Raw genomic sequence first — 20,579 nt, forward strand, 5'->3', positions numbered from 1 at the left:
TTTCAACTTTCATGAATTGTCCAGTATCTCTCAAAAAGAAATTTTTGAGTTTCAAAAGTTCCAGACCTTAAAACCTAGGGCTCACGTTACATGAATGTGGTCCCCACAAACAGCGTAAATCCGCACCCTCCCCTTTACAAAACATCCATTTACTTTCTTCTTAATTTTTTTCTTTCAATTTTTTCTTTTTTCAACTGTCATGATTGTCCAGTATCTCTCAAAAAGAAATTTTTGAGTTTCAAAAGTTCAAGACCATATAACCTAGGGCTCACGTTACATGAATGTGGTCCCCACAAATAGCGTAAGTCCGCACCCTCCCCTTTACAAAACATCCATTTACTTTCTTCTTTTTTTCTTTCATTTTTTTTTTTTTTTTTAATTTTTTTTGCTTCTTCTCTTGGGTTTAGTTACTTTTTACATGTTTCATACCTATTTATTGATAAAGCAATAATAATAATAATAATAAATTGTTGAGAAAAACATGCCTTGTATACATCATGAACCAAACTTGAACCAAAGGATGCACAACCCGAGCTTGAACAAAGTCATGCACAACTAGTAAACTCAAACTTCTTGAGCCCAACTAAGACTTAGGTTTCTGAGCTCATTAGGCAAATCCAAACTGAGCCAAAAGATGAACAAACTAGCCTAAAGTCTTGAGCTTAGCTCCTTTTGGTCATCTGCAACCCTAATTACCAAATGAGGAGAACCACTTTGGTATAGAAGCAAATGCTAGATTGTGGTGTCAACATTCACAAAAGTTATGGAATCTTTGGGCGGTTGGTGTATAATCAGATAGTGCTTCACAGAATATCTGCTTTCTAAACAAAAAAAAAAAAAAAATTTCCGACTTCCTCGGGTATATAAAAGTTATTTTTCTTGGTTACCAACCACGACTTCTGTCTCAACTTTTCTTTATGTTTAGCTGTCAAAGTCCAAACAGAGCCAGTAAAAGGACCCACAACTTATCAACCAATAATAGCAAAATTCAACATTCATTACCAGATTAGCCCTTAAGATTCTTTAGCAATGACAAACTATAAGAATAATGGCAATAAAATGTATTGAGGCTTTACCAAACATATTCATAACACTGCAGTAATTTCCAAGGGGCAATGAGATGAATTATAGCAAGAGTGCGAAGTTTGACATAATTAAGGTAAAGAAGAAAAAAAAAAAAAAGAGCTATAAAAGAAAAGCGAGTTTCAAAATAAATGAAGAATGATTGTTGGCAGGCCTGTCGCATATTGTTTCAACACATTCCTGCAAACAAACATGACAATCATGATGAAATTAGTTGCAGACTCGAAAGCATTATAAAGTGGTAATTTTTTAATGTGACTGACAAATAAAGAATACAAAGTACCTACTTCAATATTAGGTGTGATAACCGAATTGGACAAATCATACTGCGTTTACCGCTGCTTTGCTCTCACCCATTCAACAAAATTGTCCAGAATTAAAGGCCAAGCAAGTTCAGCATCATAATTACGGAGATCTGAGAAATTTATCTGTTCCAAAATTGGAAATTTATCGAAGTCAGCAAATATCAAATGGCTTGATTTATCATTCACATAAATGCTGATTAGTCAATAAGACTGGAAAAAGGTTTAAAGTGTGAACATCTCTCTGAATTTGTGTTTTACTTAAATGATTATAATTACACTCCAGATGATCTTAATTGTGTCAGTATAAAATATGAAAATTAGCTGTGTTCCACAAGCTAGATGAAAGCTAATGTTACTATCTTAAGACTCATTCAAATTGTCAATTGAGTTACCACTGTAAGCCAATACCAATTTAATTATCCTCTAAAACCACAAAAGGAAAAACAAAAGAAAAAGAAAACAGAAATTGTCAGGTTAATAGAAAAATATCATTTAGTGAAATAAGAGTTAAAACGCTCTTCTACCATCAACACTAACCAACCCCAACCCATCAATAAATAAATAGATAGATAAAAACCAAAAAAATAAATAAAGAGTAACAAATAAATTTGAAACTTGTTAGTAGAAAATAATTCGTTTATAAAATAGGTCATTGGTCAGCATTGGTCATACTGAAGTACTGGATGGGAAGACCACAGAAAAACATAAACTTTTCACATTATTTTTCACCATGTCATTACAATTTTCAATCGAACTTTTGCCGTTGCACCAAACAATAGCCCTTAGTAATCCATATGTAATAGATTAAACTCTTTGGCTTTATAAATTAGTGAGACATATATGTCCATCGAGATTAAGGGCAACGTTTTGAAGAGTTAAAATAACCGAGTAGTGTGTACAAATGCATGTAACATACCACGACTACATATCTTTGAAGTGCATTACACTTGTCAAACAGTTGATCTATAACTTATAAGAGGATAAGTTAAAATGAATAGATAATCTATAATTCCAAAATTGTAACTAAACCATCAGAATACCTCATTGCAAAACCGAAAGAAACCCATCCACTGATCCATGTTTATGACCTTGTAATCAATCTGTGTCTGCATTCGAGGAAAAAACATTTAAATGAGAAATTTTCTTACTCTTCTTTTGTTACTTTTATATACCTATATATCAACTAATATATATTTATGTATAGAAACTTGATTTGTACCCCGCATTAGCATGAGAAAATCCTCATACTGAGGCCTACTCCAACATGTTGGGCCCCACACAAGACCTCCGAGAGCATCAGCCTATGCCACTTTGCCATATTTAGCAGGATTCTTATATAAATAGGGTAAAACTAACTTCCCAACCTTCATGGGAAAAAATAAGCTGTCCCCAAATGCAAAAAGTCAAAACAGAAAAAAGAAAAAAAAAGTCCATACTAATTAGTTATGAACAAAATCAATGTGAGGGAAAATTCCGGGGAAAAAAATAAAATAAAATAAAATTCAATTTGAGGGTATTCATGTAGTTTTATTATAGCGCCAGCCCCATTAATTCCTCTCATTAATTGAAAGTGGAGGGTCAAAGATAAAAAAAAAATGTCCCTACATTGATTTTTCCCATACAATTAGTAGGGATACTTTTGGATTTTTGCTTGTGGGGATAGCTTAATTTTAATCTTCCCCATGAAGGGGAAGTTAACTTTTACCCTGTGTATTTTTTTCTGGAGGTGTTTTTTTTTTTGGGGGGGGGGGGGGGGGGGGGGGGGGGGGCTTTAAAGAAGAAACTTAGAAATGGAATTAAATGGGTTAGCTCTTCTTTCATGTAAGCCTACCGGATCCATGTATGCAGGGGCTTTCATGCTTCATCAATGTATACAGGAACTGTGACAGTGTGTTGCTATAAAGCAAAAAAAATTAAGTCTGCTAAAATTTCCTCAATCCAGGAATTTTTTTTTTGATAAGTTAAAATTTCCTCAATCCAGGAATAAAAGGATGGAACATGTTTGGTAGTACCAAAACGTGAAGTGGTGCGATTGGATAACTGAGCCAAGAGCTGGATCAATATACTATTCATTATTATGACAATAATACTAGAAGCTTAATTCAAAGTTGAAGGAATTCTTTTCCCTATTAATAAATGTCACAATGTGGGCACAAAAAAAGATTGGACATTGAGGAAAGACTATGAATTACAAAGAGCATAATGAAACTACAGTTACTTACCCTTAAATAATTAACAAATGAGTCAACCTGTGTAGGGAATTGAGACCCTAGAACAAGATGTAGTAATTCGCAGATGCTCTCAATGTCTATACTCTTTTGCTTCTCCTCTAATAAGAACAAATAACAAAAGCTGGTAAGCCAAATAAAGAGGAATAAAGATCCAAGATTAACCTACAGGCTACCAGACATTAACCTTACCTGTTAGGCAGTACCGGAAGGCATAGGAATAGAAATCCTCAAAATTTGATGGCCTTTTGACCTATTATAAGGGGAAACACAAAGTTAAAAAAGAATCAGCACACTCCCACATCCTTCCCATGACTATCAAACATCTAGTTCACAAAAAACTTACAATGAGATTACTTGTGCAAAAATGTAACCAGTTAGAATACAGTACCTCTTTCTCCAGCTCCGGCAGTGCCTTCTTTAATTTGGTTATTGTGTCAGCTCGAAGTGCTTTGAGGCCTTTTCTCCACTCTTCCTGTAAAGGATTAGATTGGTGGTCATTTCAAAGATGAATGGGTTTGCCTTATGTAGTTTATAATCATCTTTAAAAGGTATATTTTAACACAAAAAAAAAAAAAAGAAAGGAAAGTACTAAACAAGCAAGGTACATGTTCAGAAGAGGGATGATGGAATATCATGCAGCATGGAAAAAGCGAGAAATAGGGAAGTAGAGCTCCTTCTTCCTTCCATGTGGTGGTGGTGGTGGAGGTAGAGAAAGGAAAAAAGAAAAAAAGCAATTAAATGACTAAGGCTTAGATTAATGGACTTAGAAGATACAAAATGATATGAGAAAATGGAAACGTGTTAAAGAGTCTGGAGTTATCATACAAAAATAAAACTATCCTCGAGCACGATAAACAAACTGTTAGAATTTAGCTTTTCAACATTTTCATCGGAGGAGGAACAATGTCATAACCAGGCTTTACACCGAGCATTGAGAACAGGTCTTCAGTTATTCAAACTTGATGGAGTCCAAATTTGACTAGCTTGCAACTTCTATTCGATAAATTGAATTTCAATCTAAATTAGCCGATGAGCTATAATTTGGTACTCTCTTCATTGAACCTGAAACATCAGGTTTCTCTCTTTGGGCCTCCAAATACCTCAGGTGCAACACCAACTACAATGATATGAGGTACAGTCGTTGATGACTAATCTTGGCCTGTCAACAATATGCATCAACTTTCAACTGCTCATGGGCACAAGAAATCCCCCCCCCCCCCCAAAACAAAAAAAGACACACACACAGAGACAGACAGAGAAACAGAGGGACGTATCTCAACTCTCGAGAGATCTCAAGATTGTGTAAGCCATTTCCAAATTTTTAGTACCTTCTAAAGATTTGAATGCAATTTATTGAGATACGAAGATTCCTTTCTCGCCCTGAGGATTCCATTTGTGTTTCTATTTCCAAAAACTTAACAAGGAGAAAAGCTAGGCATCTGAGAATGCTGCTGTCTTTTAGTTACTTCTGAACTCAAGTTTTAGAAGGGGGGAAAAAACATTTAAAAAGAGGACCCCCCAACCCAAAAGAAATAACCAATGGGACTGCCTATTAAATGGACTAAAAGTTTCTCTTGGAATAATTTTCGAACCGATTCCAGATGCACTTCCATTTTTGAAAACATTACCAACCAACATGGCTTTCATTTTCCAGAATATGTGTGTGTCCTGAATTATATTTCAATTTTTTTTTTGATAAGTATATTTCAATTTTTTCCCAAAACAGAATCCTTAAGCCGGAAGAGAAAGATTGGAATAATTCTTAAGCTAGAAGGGAAAGATTGGAAACAAACCTAACCTTTGCTCACACCATAGGCAGGACATATAATTGGAAATGCACTTCCACAAAATCCTTGAGCTGTAGACTTTCTATAACATCTTCTTCCTTTACTAGTTTTACTTGAACTTAAGTGTGTGCCAAGTACGGGTGAGTGCCAACATTTTGAGGTCATCTCGTCCCCAAAGTATCAAGACAAGGTGATAGAGCTGAAAGTTAATAATGCCAAATCAAAGCTCTTCTTAATTCTCAACAAGAATGCATGTCAGGTACAGGTGATTCCTGGATGTCAGATTTCAATTTTTTTTCCAAGACATTATCCTTGAGCCTTTGACTTTCTATAACATCATCCTCCTTCACCTGCTTTACTTAACTTGAGAACATGTCATGTATAGGTGACTGTCATCTCATCTCCCAAAGGTTAAGACACAGGGACATGGCGGAATGTTGCTAATGCCAAATAACTATCAAATAGGAATGCATCAACAAAATTGTCCCTCCATATAAATCATCTTGGCATGAACTCAGTTTCTTCACTTCAATTCTGCCCTACATAAATTAAAGCTAGCTCCTATCCATTGTCGTTGGCCTTCACTTTTACTTCTTAGCAGTCATTGTATAGTAAGAAAGCTCAACCGTCTTTACACAGAAAGCCTCTACATCCAAGGGTGAAGTTACTGAAGTGTTTTTTTATATAAGGTGTCATAAGAATATGTGCCCTAGGTAACTTCAAGCAAAAATTTTAGCCATTTCAATATTGTCAAATGTTCAACCATTCCACGATAAGTGCCATTGTCAAAGCAAAGAAGTACCATTTGTCTTCCTAAGAGAGATGCGTATGCATTTAAACTTCACACAGGAAACCCATAAAGACCTAGATCATCCACAGCCGAAATAAATAGCAATAGCAGAGTGGTGCAACAGGTACTCAAAAGGAGGAAGGGGTGGAAGTAAAGTTCTCTCATTCTTACAAGACTTGATAAGAGTAGAGGATCATGTAATATTCCGCAAACTCACATACCATAACACAAACATTTAAACTAGTAGACGTGTATAAGCAAGGAATAGAAGGTCTCTTTTTTGAAAAAGAAGCATGACTTATATGGTAATACCAAGTGTCAGCTGATCTCCACAATCAAAAAGAACTGCTGGGAGTCTTAGACTGGGAAGATCCACAAGCTTTTTAAGCCATTTCAGGAAATCACGAGCGTTATGTCAACTACCCAACCTTGCGTTGACTGCAGGTCAAGTGACTTTGTAACACAACAATAGAGAAGAAACTAGTAAAATGAAAACAAATAATGCTTACAAAGGAGGCATACAAGGATGGACAAATACATCTTTCAGAGCAATAGTGGAAGAAGAGCCTTTAGCAATATACTGTCCCTTCCTTCCACTTGAAAATAAGTTAAAAATCACAAGAATATAACTGTAACATGTTTTCAGATCCTCTCATTAATACATGACAGGAAGTACGAAGAATTCTGTGATGCTGTGGATGCAGAAAGATGCAGAACAATCTACAACTATGCAGGCAGACCCAAAGAAGCACTTGCCACTTGAGAAATACAGTGTTTATGCCAACCCATATACATGAATAATAATTATATTTTTTATATCTTATTCATCGGAATTTTTTTTTTTAATGCCAACCCCCATATAAATGAATAATAATGATTTTTTTGAAGGACATATCAACAGATGACAAAGTATGAAAGGGTAGATAATTGCAAATAGGGAAAAGGCGCCAATGGCAAGGTGGTGGCTGTGCCCATAAAAGTGCCAGTTAATATCATGCCAAATTACTTCCTTAAGGTGATAATTACGATACATGCCAATAAGAAAGAAGGCAACGCAACACCTAAGAGCTCTCAAAGAAACTTAATTCCAAAAAGCAAATGAACCCCGGCACTTCACAAAGACAAGTGGAAATAGGGGAGGAAGAGGATCACTTGTAAGGAGGATGGAGCACAGCTATAACCAAACGATATCAACTGCTGTGTGCGATGCACTTAGGAGATCTAAAGTCCATGTCTGAATTAAATACGCAGTCGGATAAAATAATGTTACTATCTTTTATTTTCTACCAAATAAAAAGAAAAATCTGGAAAGTTGCAACTTGTAAGAAAACCTCATTCCGAAATATATATATATATATATATATACACACACACACACACACATGAAAGGGATTACTTTATCCATTTAACAATGAAAAATTGTGACAACCATTAGCTCCTATCACAGTTTCTAGTTGACCCTGTGGTAATTAAGATCTGTGAAAAAAGTTGGTCAGCAATATCTAAACATACATGGCTTAATTTCACAAAACCCCCATGAACCATACATGTTTTTCACATTGCTGCCCTATGTATCAATAAACACCCTAAACTAACAAAAATAATAAAATTAGGCCAAAATGTTATTCACCCTAATGTATCAATAAACACCCTAAACTAACAAAAATAATAAAGTAAGGCCAAAATGTTATTCGGGCAGCAGGCATTATAAGCCAACAAAAATGACGGGATTGCCCTATATATTGAAAAAACAAAGGTTTAATTCCACAAAATCCCTGTGAATTATGTGTTTTTTCTTATTGCCCCTTTAATGTCATCATCATCATCATCATCATCATCATCATCCTTGTCTTTGTCCCATATGAATGGGGTCGGCCACATGAATTATCTTTTTGCATTCTCTCCTATTATAAACCATGTCTCTTACAATTTAATTTTTTTAAATCATTTTTTATTACTTCATCCCATGTGAGTCTTGGCCAGCCTCTGTGTTGCTTACCTTCTAAGCAAACAATCCTTCCCCTCTTAACCAGAAGAAAAATCAACTAAGGCCAAAACTTTATGGGGGTGAACAAGGAAAGAAATGATGGATCTGCTCTTACGTATCTAAGGAAAAAAAAAAAAAAAAAACCAATAAAAATAGTATTAAATGAATTTATTAACTAATATGATGTTTATACTGATATCTGCTTAAAAGATTTCAATTTATAAATAATGATAGTGATATACATACTTCAACCATAACAAAAAATGGGTATATAAAAATTAAAAAAACGAAAAAAAGAAAAGGAGAGAAGGAAAGAAATAAAAAATGGGCATTATACTGTAATCGTTGCTAATTAATAGAAAGTTTATGAGAGAGAGATAGAGAGAAAGAAGAGAGTCGGAGGGGAGTGACGCCAAATCCAATAGGTGTTCACAGAAAGTTAGTACAAGGGGGCAATATGCAGAAAGGAAAAAATATATATATATATATATAGCTTAGGGGAGTTTTGTAAAATTAACCCAACACAAAACTAAAGAAAATATATATTATATGGCAGATATTCCAACAACTCAACTCAAGAATGCCTTGTGCCAACATGACATGATATGAGTTGAATACAGACATTCAACATGACATGATATGATATTGGATATTTCAAAATTGAAATATCATGAAAACATTGATAAAATTAGATGGACAGACTATGTAGCGACTAAATATGACAACAGTAGAAGGAAAATTCAATTAATATGATTATTGAAGTCAATATACATATGGGAATTTCTTTGCTTACCAGGGTGAAATATCCTTGTTTTTCGGCATTCATTTTCCTGAAATATGTAGTCCATTAGTTATACATTCCATAAATTAGTAACTACGGATGCTAAACAACTATAAAACAGAACTTACCAAGCAAACATCAATATCCTGACATCAGTATAATCTACTTCTAGATCTGAACAGAGAGACTCAATTCCTTCGGGACTGTTCAAGAAAATAAAAAAAGATATATATATGTTACAGATATAGAGCAAAAATCAACAAAATACAATAGATGGAATTCTTCTAGTGTGTACTAGCATATAAAAGATTCATGAAAATAAAACAAATCTTCGGGTAACAATACACATTTTACCACATAAAACCACATATGACGTAAGAAAAAAAAAATTACGTGTGTGTAATTAGTAGATGATAGTGATAAAGCTGTTTGAGGCATATTCCTTCGTCCTTCTTAGTATAAATCTATTTCTTGGCCTAAAAGATGATTTTCCTTTCTATATTTTTGGACTGAATCTTTTATTATTCTATAATAGTATTTTCAATTAACAATTTATATAATAATGTTGCTTCTCTTCCTTCCTCCCTCCCATCCATTTTTGGAGGGATTAAAATTTGTGGGCTAGGAAGATGGCTCATCCATCCTCTCTTGTAGATTGAGTAGAACTGCTTGATTAAAATTTGTGGGATCAGCCTCTAGAGAATACAAGGAGAATGTGGTGTAGCAGCTGCCAAATTTGTGGTGATTTGTGCTTGTAGATTGAGTAGAATTGCTTGTGGTATTAAGTGGACCAGTGGTGAAAGCACAAGACGTAGGAATGAGATGTTGGACTCTTGAGCATGTAACAGATCTTTGTATTCAAACTTCACATAATAAATTGTGAACTGTGGACAAGGTCCCATGGTTTCCCCATCGTAATTTCCAAGTACATATCATGCATGCCTTTTATTGTGTGATTGTGTGTCCAGTTATTTGTTTGGTTGCATACTAGAACAGTAGATTGATTAGCATCAATTGAAATCATAACTGCTAATTGGTCTAAGATCTAAGTCAACCAACACCATAATAAGTAGTTGTTCTATTATTCAATAATGCCTATTGTGGGACTTTCTCCATAAAGAGAAAGTATCTTAAACATATAGCCTGAAACAACATTCCAACAAAGAATCTTGAAGATGTGATCATTCCCCAGTTTGAAACAAGTTATATTTCTCACAAAGTATATTAGCCAAATCAAGTACGACAACTTTTGTGCTCCCATATTTCCACAAAAAAGGAGTTTTTGGACTTTGGCAACCAACTTCTCACCACAAATGGAAAGGGATATCATTCATTTCAAAAGGACTAACTTCAATCCAAGGGGCAGTTGCTAGCTCCAAACTGTTGTAAGAAAACAAAATTTTCACAGAAATGAAGTTCAACAACCATTATTCTCACACCAATAGTTTGGCCCTAGTGGTATCTCCTTTACTTTCCAAGTGGAGAGTTGGTCTCTGCAACCCAGAATAAATATTCAAATAGAGTTCCAAAGAAGTATGCAACAGAGTTCCAGATAAAGATGCGGACAACCTTCCCTCTGGATTGTCATATAATACTAAACCCCAAACCTCACTCAGATTCACTCCGTGCACATATCAAACCAATAATGCAAATGCCAACTCAAATTTAGATGGAGTTCCATTCGATATAACTATATTTTGATGAATAATTACAAGAACACTAGAGAGTTTAATATCCTAAATTATTAGTATTTAAATTGAATGAAACGACTTTTAAGCAACTAACACTGAGAGCAACACCGACATAAATTAGACATCAATTTTAATATGGTCCACTTACTCAATCATGCAAGACGAACTATTTGCATATGAATAAAATAGCTGATCGATTCTTTCCAACTCTTTGGTTGCAGCTTTACCTGTTGCTGAACAAAAGAAATTTAAATATTATTACCAATTAGGAAATGTAAGGCCAATTTTTTAAAGAAAAATACTGGATAATGTCAAGAGAGTAAATGACTGTGAAAGCAGTCGGAAAACACAAGTGATGCGAAAAAAATAAAATAAAAATTCAGATTCATGCTAGAAATACAGAAACTAGCCAGCCCAAAACCATTTTCCAGTTCAAAGTTTATATGTTGCATTTCTGAATCTTCAAAATTAAAAAACCTCCCGCCAACTAATTTATATATATATATATATTTGACATTGTTCTCAAGTTTAAACAAACCCATGTAAACTTGAATTTCATTGCATTTACAAGCAAGGTTGTTGAGCAAGGATCTTACATTGGATTGATGGGGCTCCTCAAGATCAGATTGTAGGATGGGATAGAAAATTTCGTAAAATAAGGAAACTAATACCTAAAATATTTGTCCATCTTAAGAATTCTTAAAAGTGCACAGTTAACAAGCCCAAAACTAATGAAAATATAATATAAAGACAAACATTTGGAACTTATAAGCTCACAATTCCCCCTTCTAACTTTGAAGCACATTTCATTTAAGAAAAGAAATAAAAAGCATGAAGATGTTTACTTCAACATATCATTACCCGTGATGACACATTACAATATTAGATGTAAAGTTTAACATGAGAAAAGTTCGTGGACCATCAATATTATGCATTTAATAATCACTAATCAGGCATGGCATGAAAATAGTCGACTACCGCGGGGGGGGGGGCCCCAAAAACAATGTTTTAAAATACTTAATCATGGAAGGCACTATAACATTACCTAAAGACATAGATGAAAAAATAGGAGTTCTAGGATCTGTGTGGATAAGATATTGATTGGTATGAAGTAAACTTACTGAGTTCCATACAGAGAAAGGCCAACTGACCTAAAGTGAGGCATTTGAAGCAAAATTTGGTCATTCTTTTGTTACATGTCATAGCAAAATAACCAACCAGAAGGTATTGTTGTGTCGGGGCTCCGATCCTTGTCACCCACAATTGGTCCAAAAGGGGAGGACTTTTTTTGGGGCAGGAATCATGATCGGATAGCAGACCAAAAGCTATAAAATTTGAATGTGGATCTTTGTTAAGATGGAATGGCCGTACTATAATTTATAATAAACAGTGGAACCCGGCCTTTACCAGTTTTTTTTTTTTTTTTTTTTTGACCCCGCAGATGCAAGCAAGTACAAACAAATATTAGTAGCATTACAGAAAATGCGTTCCTCGTCATTAATATGTTTACTCGTGGTAATGTGGCTTCTTGGTGAAATTGATGACTGCATCTATGACGCACAACTACTACTAGTCATAGTTTGGAGAGGCAGACACAGGAATGTGTTGGGCATAATCTAAAGAAGTCACTTATCCCGACCATATTTTTTCCGACCACAGAGTCAGGACTAACAACGCACTGATATGCAACTTTTTACAACAAAAACAGGCTTTTAATGAATTTTAGTGATTTTTGTTGAATTTTTTAAGAACATTTAACACAAGAAATTTCCTATGCATGAATTCTATGTCATCATTATTAAAGGCTTAGTAGTTTACTTTTTACTAAATTAATGAGTGTGTTGTATGATTAAATATGGGTACTTGGACATTGCATAAAAAACAATGTTAAATTAATTTTATAATTACCTAGTAGTTTATCCATTTGTATGAAATTTGCAACCCATGTTTAAGGGTAGATAGACGTAAACCATCAACATTGCAGGCCACCCTTAATGCATGTTATTTGGACCGTTAGAAAGGAAAGAGAAGTTTGCGTAGACTGTAAGAAAAAGCTGGAAATAAATAGCGATGACTTCCAAAACTAGCATGGAATGAAGTAATTGAAAATGAATGATTTTAAAATATTAAATCTTGGAGGAGTCGTAGTGTATAATAGAATAGAATGGAGAAAGATAATCCAAGAGGCCTATCCCATTCATTTGGGAAAAGACAAGGATGATGATGATGAACCATCTATGTCACATACCGTTCTGGCAGCTTCTACTTTTAGCACTCTTAAGGCTTGGAGTAAGAGTGAGAAGAGAATTCAAAGGATGAACCCATGACCTATATTTGGAACTATTAGAAGGAAAAGCAGTTCAAATCACTTTTGAGAAGCGGGAAATCCAGCAAAAGTCGTTTTCATAAAAGTATCTTAATGTTATGTCTAGGGCTTTTGTAATTGAGAAATTCCTGAACAGAGTAATCAGGTTATGACTGCACAGTGATAAATTGTCCAATTCTCGGATTCTGATTACAATATACTACGTATCGGTTTTGCTTTAATAAAATTTATATTTTAAATCCTTAGGACCCAACAAAAATCATCTTCACCCATTCAAAAGCAAAAATATTCTACATATAATCATAAACGCTCAAAAAGAATCATACTTTCGGGTCAAATTATACAAAACCAAGCCAAATTGAATAAAGATTAACTCAAAATAAATCAACCATAAAAATCTGATTTTGCTAAATTATCGTACGAAAAATCGAATCCAAATAAACAAAAACGATCGGTTACCAGAGCGAAATAGATCGATAGGTGAGGAATTATTTGACGCGGCCGAATTGACTTGGCCTTTCCTGGATGAAGAGCGAGGCATCTTGAAGAACTCTGGAGAGAGAGGAGACACTTTAGAGAGAGAAAATAGGTGAGAATAAACACCCGACCGAACCAATCGTCGTCTTCTTCTTCTTCGCTCGAAAGCTTTTGCGAAGCGTAAATTTCTAGAGCGAGAAACAAAGGGGAATGTGAATAAAAAAGAGAGTTTACAGAGGGCTGCTTGCTTACGATAGGAGTCCGAGTTCGCACTACCTTTGGTTAGTCGACTCTTGATTTTCCAAGTGCCAAGGAAACTACCTACAAAAACATAGTAAATAAATAAATAAAACTTTCCAAAAACATAAGTGTAAATAAATAAATAAAACTTTCCAAAAACATAAGTGTAAATAAATAAATAAGTTTTGTATGTGTGCTTACTCATGCATGCCTTTGATTTGAACTTGATAAATTAAACCATTGTCAAAAAAAATTATCTTTTTATTTTGGTATGTTTCAAAATATGCATTCTATTTCAAAAGTGAATATATTATTTTTATAATATACTTAAACTATCTTATGACATTGACTTGTGATTAACTATCAAATATTTTTTTATTTATTTACAAGGATAATTTTTAAAAATTATACATTAAAAAAATATTAAAACCTCGCTCCCATAAAAAGTTGAATCCCCCCAATACTATAATTTGCTAAGAATTTGAATTTGATAATCTATTAACTAAATAAATTGAATATGAATTATGATTTGATAATCTATTAACTAAATAAATTGAATATGAATTATGGTTGTAAGAATTTTTTGTTGGAACAAGTAAAATATAATAAAAGACAATAAATACTACTAACACTAAAAAAAAAAAATGCTGAAATGGCTGATTGACTTGATTGCATTTTTTTAAATGCAACGTGGATCCCAATACATTGCATCCAAGAGCCTTGACTGAATCATTGATATGGAGGAGGAGGAGAAAGTAGACAAATAAATAGATTAATAAGGAAGATAAGAATGTTTTTGTCTGTAAATGAGCTTTTGTTAATTGGGATTTTTGGTTACTCAAGTCCTTATTTAATGCTCAGTGATGTCTGCGTTTATAGTCTTTAGGTTTCTCGTCCTGGTACCTAAATCCTTAGGCCATATATGATTGCCTTCAAGTCTCCTTGCTTTGGCTACTGCGTCAAATCCTGCTTGTGTCCCTTTGTGGGAACAATGCTTCGAATAGTTAATGAAATATTAAATGTATGAAGGTGATTAATAACGGACGTGGTTAAGCATTAAATGAATAAATGATATATGCTCATTATTTCTTTGGTCAGTCCGATTGTCCAAGAGATGTATGCATATTATACCTCTCATCCACCATTTCATGACGTCTTTAAGTATCTCATGATGTAACTCGTGAATACGTGAAGGACCCTGCCTATATCATTCTGTGTATTTATTATTTTTGTCTCAAAAGGTCTACTTGTCGAGACTTTGAAAGGATGACCTAACAGGACGTTAAGGTTTTCTTTAGGTTCGAGAAATATCTCTTTTGTAGTTTTCTTTGACGTGACCTAACATGTCAAGGTTTTCAAGCTCAAGGATAGTCCTCGAAGTTTTGGAGAGACCTACCATAGAGTAAGGGTTTGACTCAAGGATTGCATGCCCGAGGGTTCTGAGTTTGACTTAAGAGATGTATTATCGAGGTTTTGTTATAACTTAGACCACTTGGTGTGGCATCAGGGTTTTGGACTTGATTTTTGTGCCTTAGAGGTTCTTTGGGTGACATGGCATGTTGTTCGGGTTTGGATAGTTTGAGGTTCTTAGAGGTTCTTTGGGTTTATGGGTTTGGATAGGATTCAGATGGGATCAAAGCTCATATCGTCCGTTTACAACCCTAATAATAATACTATTATTACCGTATTATTTACTCTTCTTTCTTGTTTTTCCTCAACTTGGCAAACAAAAACAGACATCGAAACCAAGAGAGTCACAAACCATTCCTACTTAGAGAGCAACCAATAATCAGGAAGGCATCATGATCTGCCATTCAAAATCACTCACCTTGCTACTCAATCCTTTCTTGCTCACTTGATGAGCAAACACAATTTCACTCTCTAATGACAGAAGCTTGATGTCCTCCATACCAAAAGTCAAAAAACCATCCATAGCTTGCAACTTCATTAAGGACTGGCAGCCACTGCAGCTACTGCAGACCTTTCCTACAAATTAGAGCCTCAAAACAACCCCAACATTATTACCAGCACTAGTAGGCAGATAAGCTGAAGCCACTCTCACAAGAATTGACCTCTCCCACACTCATTACTAGGAGGCTTAAAGAAGGCATTGAAATTAAGCTCAAGAAATCCATTTTATAGGGGTAACAACTGTGACAGAGGAGCTTCAGCAACTTTTATTGACCTTGGAAATTAAAAAAATTAATGGAAATAATAAACAGAGCTCTCTGTGAGACAAAAAAAACCATCCCATCTGTGACCATTAAAAAGATAAAGGAGTCATGACTTCCCTTCCACAAGTGAAGCCTCCCAAGGCTCTCCTTTAGATACACTCGATTGGAATGGGAGCCTGCGTTTATCTTTGTTCGAATATCATTACCTGTAAAAGAAATCAAACAAAATATTTCATAGGACAGAGCTTCCACTTATATTGAGCTAATGAACATTGACAAAGCAAATGAACAATATCTTCTTCGTCCCTCTCCACACAACACAAACATAGAGAGGGAGCTTCTCATGACTGCATTGTCATAGGAAGAATTGAACCTTTCTAGGTGTTTTGAGCTTCCAAAAACCAAATTTAAAATGGAAATGAATTTCATAAAATTTAAAATTTCAAAATATACCCTTTTCAAATCTCAAAAAATTTGGTGAAATTTGTAAATTGATTAACTTGACAAGTCTGTGACTTGCTCAATTTGTCCTTAAAAGACAAGATTGCAAGTCCAATTAATTAAGGATAAAATGATAAGAAGAAAAATATTTTTTTATAATTAAATTTCCACTTATTCCAAAAACACAAACGGATTCATCAAATCCGATCCAATTACTTTTACTTTTCCAAATTCAAATCCCAAGAGGATTTGATTTTAAACACAATATTACTTTTCTAGATTCTTTTGTTGAACCAAGTGAAAAGTCACAGCAAATTCTTTCATCTTCCTTGTGAATTATCCTTCTAAGTTGGTTTTTTTTATTTTGTTAATTTTTTTTTTTTTTTTACATTTTGAAAAATTAGAAAAGAAGGGATTTTGAATACGTACACACCCACTCAAAAAATTGAGCGCTATACTAACTCAGCCACCAGTTAATGCCCAAATGATCATCAACCAAAGTCATATTACAAGGCATTATCTGATCCACATTAGCAGAAAGCAATGGCTGATGAATTAAATGCTTTAAAAACAAATAACCCATACATGGGATGATGATCAGATTATGGGCGCAAATTTCAGGATTTCCATCAAGAATGATAGACCTCATGTGTATAAAAACAGTCCCTTTTCATTGAGTGAATGTGAAGAAAGGAACACCAAGGATATTGTTTTTGAAATTACCTTTTTTATTCACATAGCACGCGTAATCTTTACTTTTTCCTCAATTTTGTCGAAAAAACACTTTCGTAGACTTGTAGCCTTCTAAAATGATATAATTACTAATGATCTTGCAGTCCAGTGGTATTTCATTTATCTCGTAGATGGCACGGTATAAGTCCCCAAAAAATAAAGTAGCGCGTACAACTATAAATTTTTATATTTTATTATAGAACCTTTTTGCCAATCCTATTATTCGATACACATAATAGATGAATATATTACAAACAATTTATATATGTTAAAATCTTATCATAGGTGGCAAAAGGTGAAATACACACACTAAATTTTTATATTTTATTATTTAACTTTTTTGCCAATCCTATTATTCCATACACATAATAGATGAATATATTACAAACAATTTATGTATGTTCAAATCTTATCATAGGTGGCAAAAGGTGAAATACACACACATTCACAAATGCCGACTATGAAATTTGAATCTCTCACCTCCTCTTTGAGGAAGGAGAGGCTATATCTCCACAAAATATGCATTTTCATATCAATTTTTATCTAATTGCAACAAGTTAGCATTGACAAGATCGTGATTCTATCCTAAAATCCAATTTTCCAATTATCAATTGGTTTGTTGTTAATTTTATTTTTAGATAGGTTCAATTTGGTTGATAATTGTTTCTGCTAAAGTGTGTCATGGCTTCTTGTGAGGGGACTGAGTTCCTGAAATTGTCCATCTCTGATCAGAATTCCCATTAAAGACATGATGTCACATTTCAACCCAACTTAGGGTTACTGAACATGGATATACATAGATCTCTAGATAGTAGTTACAAGTTGGTGCTATGCAATTTAATTAAGTGATAGATGTGCCAAGAGAGCAAGGCATGTGGGATGACCTAACCACTGAGTGAATGAAGGAAGCAAATACATGCAATTGATGTCAACATCTTTGTTTCATAGCAATACTTGGGATATTGCGTAATCAAACAAAAGGTATAACAGTCAAAAATAGCAGCTATAAATTCATGAGAGAGAGAGAGAGAGAGAGAGAGAGAGAGAGGGAGGGACAGAGGGAGAGTGTGTGTGTGTGTTTGTGTGTGTGTGTGTGTGTGTGTGAGAGAGAGAGAGAGAGGGAGAGAGGGCATGGGCCTGTAGATCACATACCCTTTGTCTCTTGACCTTACAGTGAGGCATAAGGGTGGGTTTTCTATGTTTAGCGAATGTGATGTGAGCCATGTACTCATGTCCACATGAACTACCACAATAAATATAAATAGCTCTATATCTTCTACACAAATAATGATAATCATAAAAATCATACTCATCATTTTTGGGTGTAACCAGAGATGGAAATAAGTAATTCTAAATTATCAATTACCAAAATTAAAACTGAATAACCATATTGGAAAAAAGTGTATTAAACAGAGCTGATGATATATTTTGCAGATTGTATATCAATAATCAATCCCTGGGACTAGTACTTTATATCATCTTCATTAGCAAAGTTACACAGCATTTTCTAGCTACTTCACTTTTCTTTTCATTTTTTTCTCCAAAGAAGACAACAATACTAAACTCTTGTGGGCCCTACCTATTGCTAAGCCAGAAGGCTAAAAAGAAGGCTACAAAAGCCCCCCAAAGGCAACCACTCCAACCCAACCCCTCCCCTCCCCCTTCTCCTGCTACCATCCTTTTTCTCTCTGAGACATATCACAAACACTTTTACCATTTACCATCCAATACACTCTGCCTCTCGCCACCACCATGGCTAGACCCCAACAGCGATTCCGCGGAGTTCGTCAGCGCCATTGGGGCTCTTGGGTATCCGAGATACGCCACCCTTCACTGTAATTCCCGTCTAGGAATTGCTTTTCTAAAATGTTTGCTATGATACTTTTTTGCACTAAAACAAAGTGTTCGATGTTACACTTTTTTACTAAACAAAACGTTTTGTAATCTGTTTATGTGCACAGGAAGACCAGAATATGGCTAGGCACATTCGAGACAGCGGAGGATGCTGCACGAGCCTATGACGAAGCTGCCAGGCTTCTGTGTGGACCAAGAGCGCGAACAAACTTCGCTTACAATGCCAATGAATCTCATTCATCTTCAACCAAGCTACTCTCTGCTACTTTGACAGCCAAACTACAAAAATGTCACTTGACATCTCAACAGATGACCAAGAAACCTGTACTTGACGACACCCAATATGCCCAATCTTCCCATGTTGCCACAGGCAATAGCAGCATTGCAGGAGAAAATGGCAAAATGGATATCGGATCACAGTGGAATTGGGAAGGCAATGAAGTTAAAGTAGAGATTGGCCAACAATTCCAGCCTCTTGAGGATGATCACATAGAGCAGATGATAGAGGAGTTGCTTCATTATGGTTCTATTGAGCTCTGCTCTGTTGTGCAGAACTAAGCTATGTAGTGCAGCATTTTCTCTTTCCTAGCAACTCCATGACAATGTTTCAAGTGTCATAGTTACCATTATTGTAATATATAAATTATAATAAAGCTAATTAGTACACATTATGAAGTGACATAAAATAAGAAAATACATCTATGTCATGGTCTAGATTATGTTTTTTTTTTTCTTTTCTTCTCTCTTTATATGAGTTCAATCAAAGATAAAGCAAGCCAACATGAGAAGGTGTGAAAGGTGAGGAAATTAAAAGGTTTAATAGTTTTTTTACACTTGATGGGCTAGAATGTTTGGCCTTTTAGGCCTCTTGGGAATGAATCAGTTGGTCCTATTCTGAGTTACAAGGAATTTTGAAGGCTTTTGGATGAGTACTCAATCTAAACCATTGGCTGGAGCTAGCTTTCACATGTTGATGCTTTGTCACATTTGGTGTTGCCTATGCCTGCCCTGTGACCACCATTAACCATTAATAAATCAAAGAGGATTCACATCAAGATAGGGGTGACAACAAAATACCAACCCCACCCCCAACTTTGGATTCACATTCTTAGCTTCCTTGCTTGTAGAAATTGATAGTGGGTTTAATTTGTCATGTACACTTGATAGAAAAGACAAGCATGAAAGGAATTTTTATACACGAGAGAAATTAACCCCAATGATTTCTCCTTTTTTTAATATATATATATTTTGTAAATATACCAAATCAAAATTTTCAGTTAACATGGTAGAAAAGTTGAAAATACCACCCACTAACCTAGTCGATTAGACACTAACCTAGGCGATTAGACACGCTAATTGCCTAGGTTAGTGGGTGATATCTTCAACTTTTCTACCATGTTAATAGAAAATTTTATGGACCCACTGTGAGTAAATTGGATAATTCATTAACTATCAATATGATAAAAAGTAATCAATATGATAAAAAGTAATACGTCATCCTCTTAAAAAATTAAATTCTCAAAAAGAAATACTTATTTTGGGACAAAGAGAGTATTTTAATTTATATTATAGTAGCCTAGTAGGCAATTAATGAATTGTGTGTGTGAGTACTTGCCTAATATAAAAAATAAAAACTTTTAACCCATACCATGTAAAAAAAGAATTTTATTTTCTGTTTTT

General features: G+C 34.6%; 2 protein-coding genes across 3 annotated transcripts; one reads left to right on the forward strand and one right to left on the reverse strand.

Annotated features, from left to right (window-relative positions):
• Positions 1–1,040: 1,040 nt before the first annotated feature.
• LOC132283459 (uncharacterized) lies at positions 1,041–13,763 on the reverse strand. Of its 2 annotated transcripts, none has more exons than XM_059785403.1 (10): positions 13,441–13,763; positions 10,804–10,882; positions 9,093–9,167; positions 8,977–9,013; positions 4,008–4,091; positions 3,809–3,869; positions 3,611–3,717; positions 2,429–2,494; positions 1,371–1,511; positions 1,041–1,263 (listed from the first exon to the last, which is right to left on the reverse strand). In XM_059785403.1, exons 1-9 carry the CDS (start codon positions 13,520–13,522, stop codon positions 1,416–1,418), a joined length of 687 nt encoding a protein of 228 aa, XP_059641386.1. In that variant the 5' UTR covers positions 13,523–13,763; the 3' UTR covers positions 1,041–1,263; positions 1,371–1,415. The 2 variants fall into 2 exon arrangements, with proteins under 2 accessions (XP_059641386.1, XP_059641385.1); XM_059785402.1 differs by having other exon boundaries at positions 10,804–10,888; positions 13,441–13,762.
• Positions 13,764–18,673: 4,910 nt separating this feature from the next.
• On the forward strand, positions 18,674–19,565 carry LOC132283850 (ethylene-responsive transcription factor ERF003-like). Its single transcript, XM_059785882.1, has 2 exons — positions 18,674–18,880; positions 19,007–19,565. The coding sequence occupies exons 1-2, from the start codon at positions 18,798–18,800 to the stop codon at positions 19,455–19,457; spliced, it is 534 nt and encodes a 177-aa protein (XP_059641865.1). The 5' UTR covers positions 18,674–18,797; the 3' UTR covers positions 19,458–19,565.
• Positions 19,566–20,579: the final 1,014 nt, after the last annotated feature.

Source organism: Cornus florida, unplaced genomic scaffold (assembly GCF_030987335.1).
Source record: "Cornus florida cultivar Cherokee Brave unplaced genomic scaffold, ASM3098733v1 CherokeeBrave_3.0.0_Hap2_Chr11, whole genome shotgun sequence".
NCBI classification, from domain to species: Eukaryota; Viridiplantae; Streptophyta; class Magnoliopsida; order Cornales; family Cornaceae; genus Cornus; species Cornus florida.

What these genes read in the sequence shown, in the direction of transcription:
- LOC132283459 (XM_059785402.1), bottom strand. Translation starts at nt 13,522, where the DNA reads ATGCCTCGCTCTTCATCCAGGAAAGGCCAAGTCAATTCGGCCGCGTCA. An exon ending in CTTCCGGTACTGCCTAACAG is followed by an intron (nt 3,718 to 3,808) that starts GTAAGGTTAATG and finishes TGTTCTTATTAG; the next exon opens with AGGAGAAGCAAAAGAGTATA. An exon ending in TCTTTCGGTTTTGCAATGAG is followed by an intron (nt 1,512 to 2,428) that starts GTATTCTGATGG and finishes ATTTTGGAACAG; the next exon opens with ATAAATTTCTCAGATCTCCG.
- LOC132283850 (XM_059785882.1), top strand. Translation starts at nt 18,798, where the DNA reads ATGGCTAGACCCCAACAGCGATTCCGCGGAGTTCGTCAGCGCCATTGG. An exon ending in GAGATACGCCACCCTTCACT is followed by an intron (nt 18,881 to 19,006) that starts GTAATTCCCGTC and finishes TTATGTGCACAG; the next exon opens with GAAGACCAGAATATGGCTAG.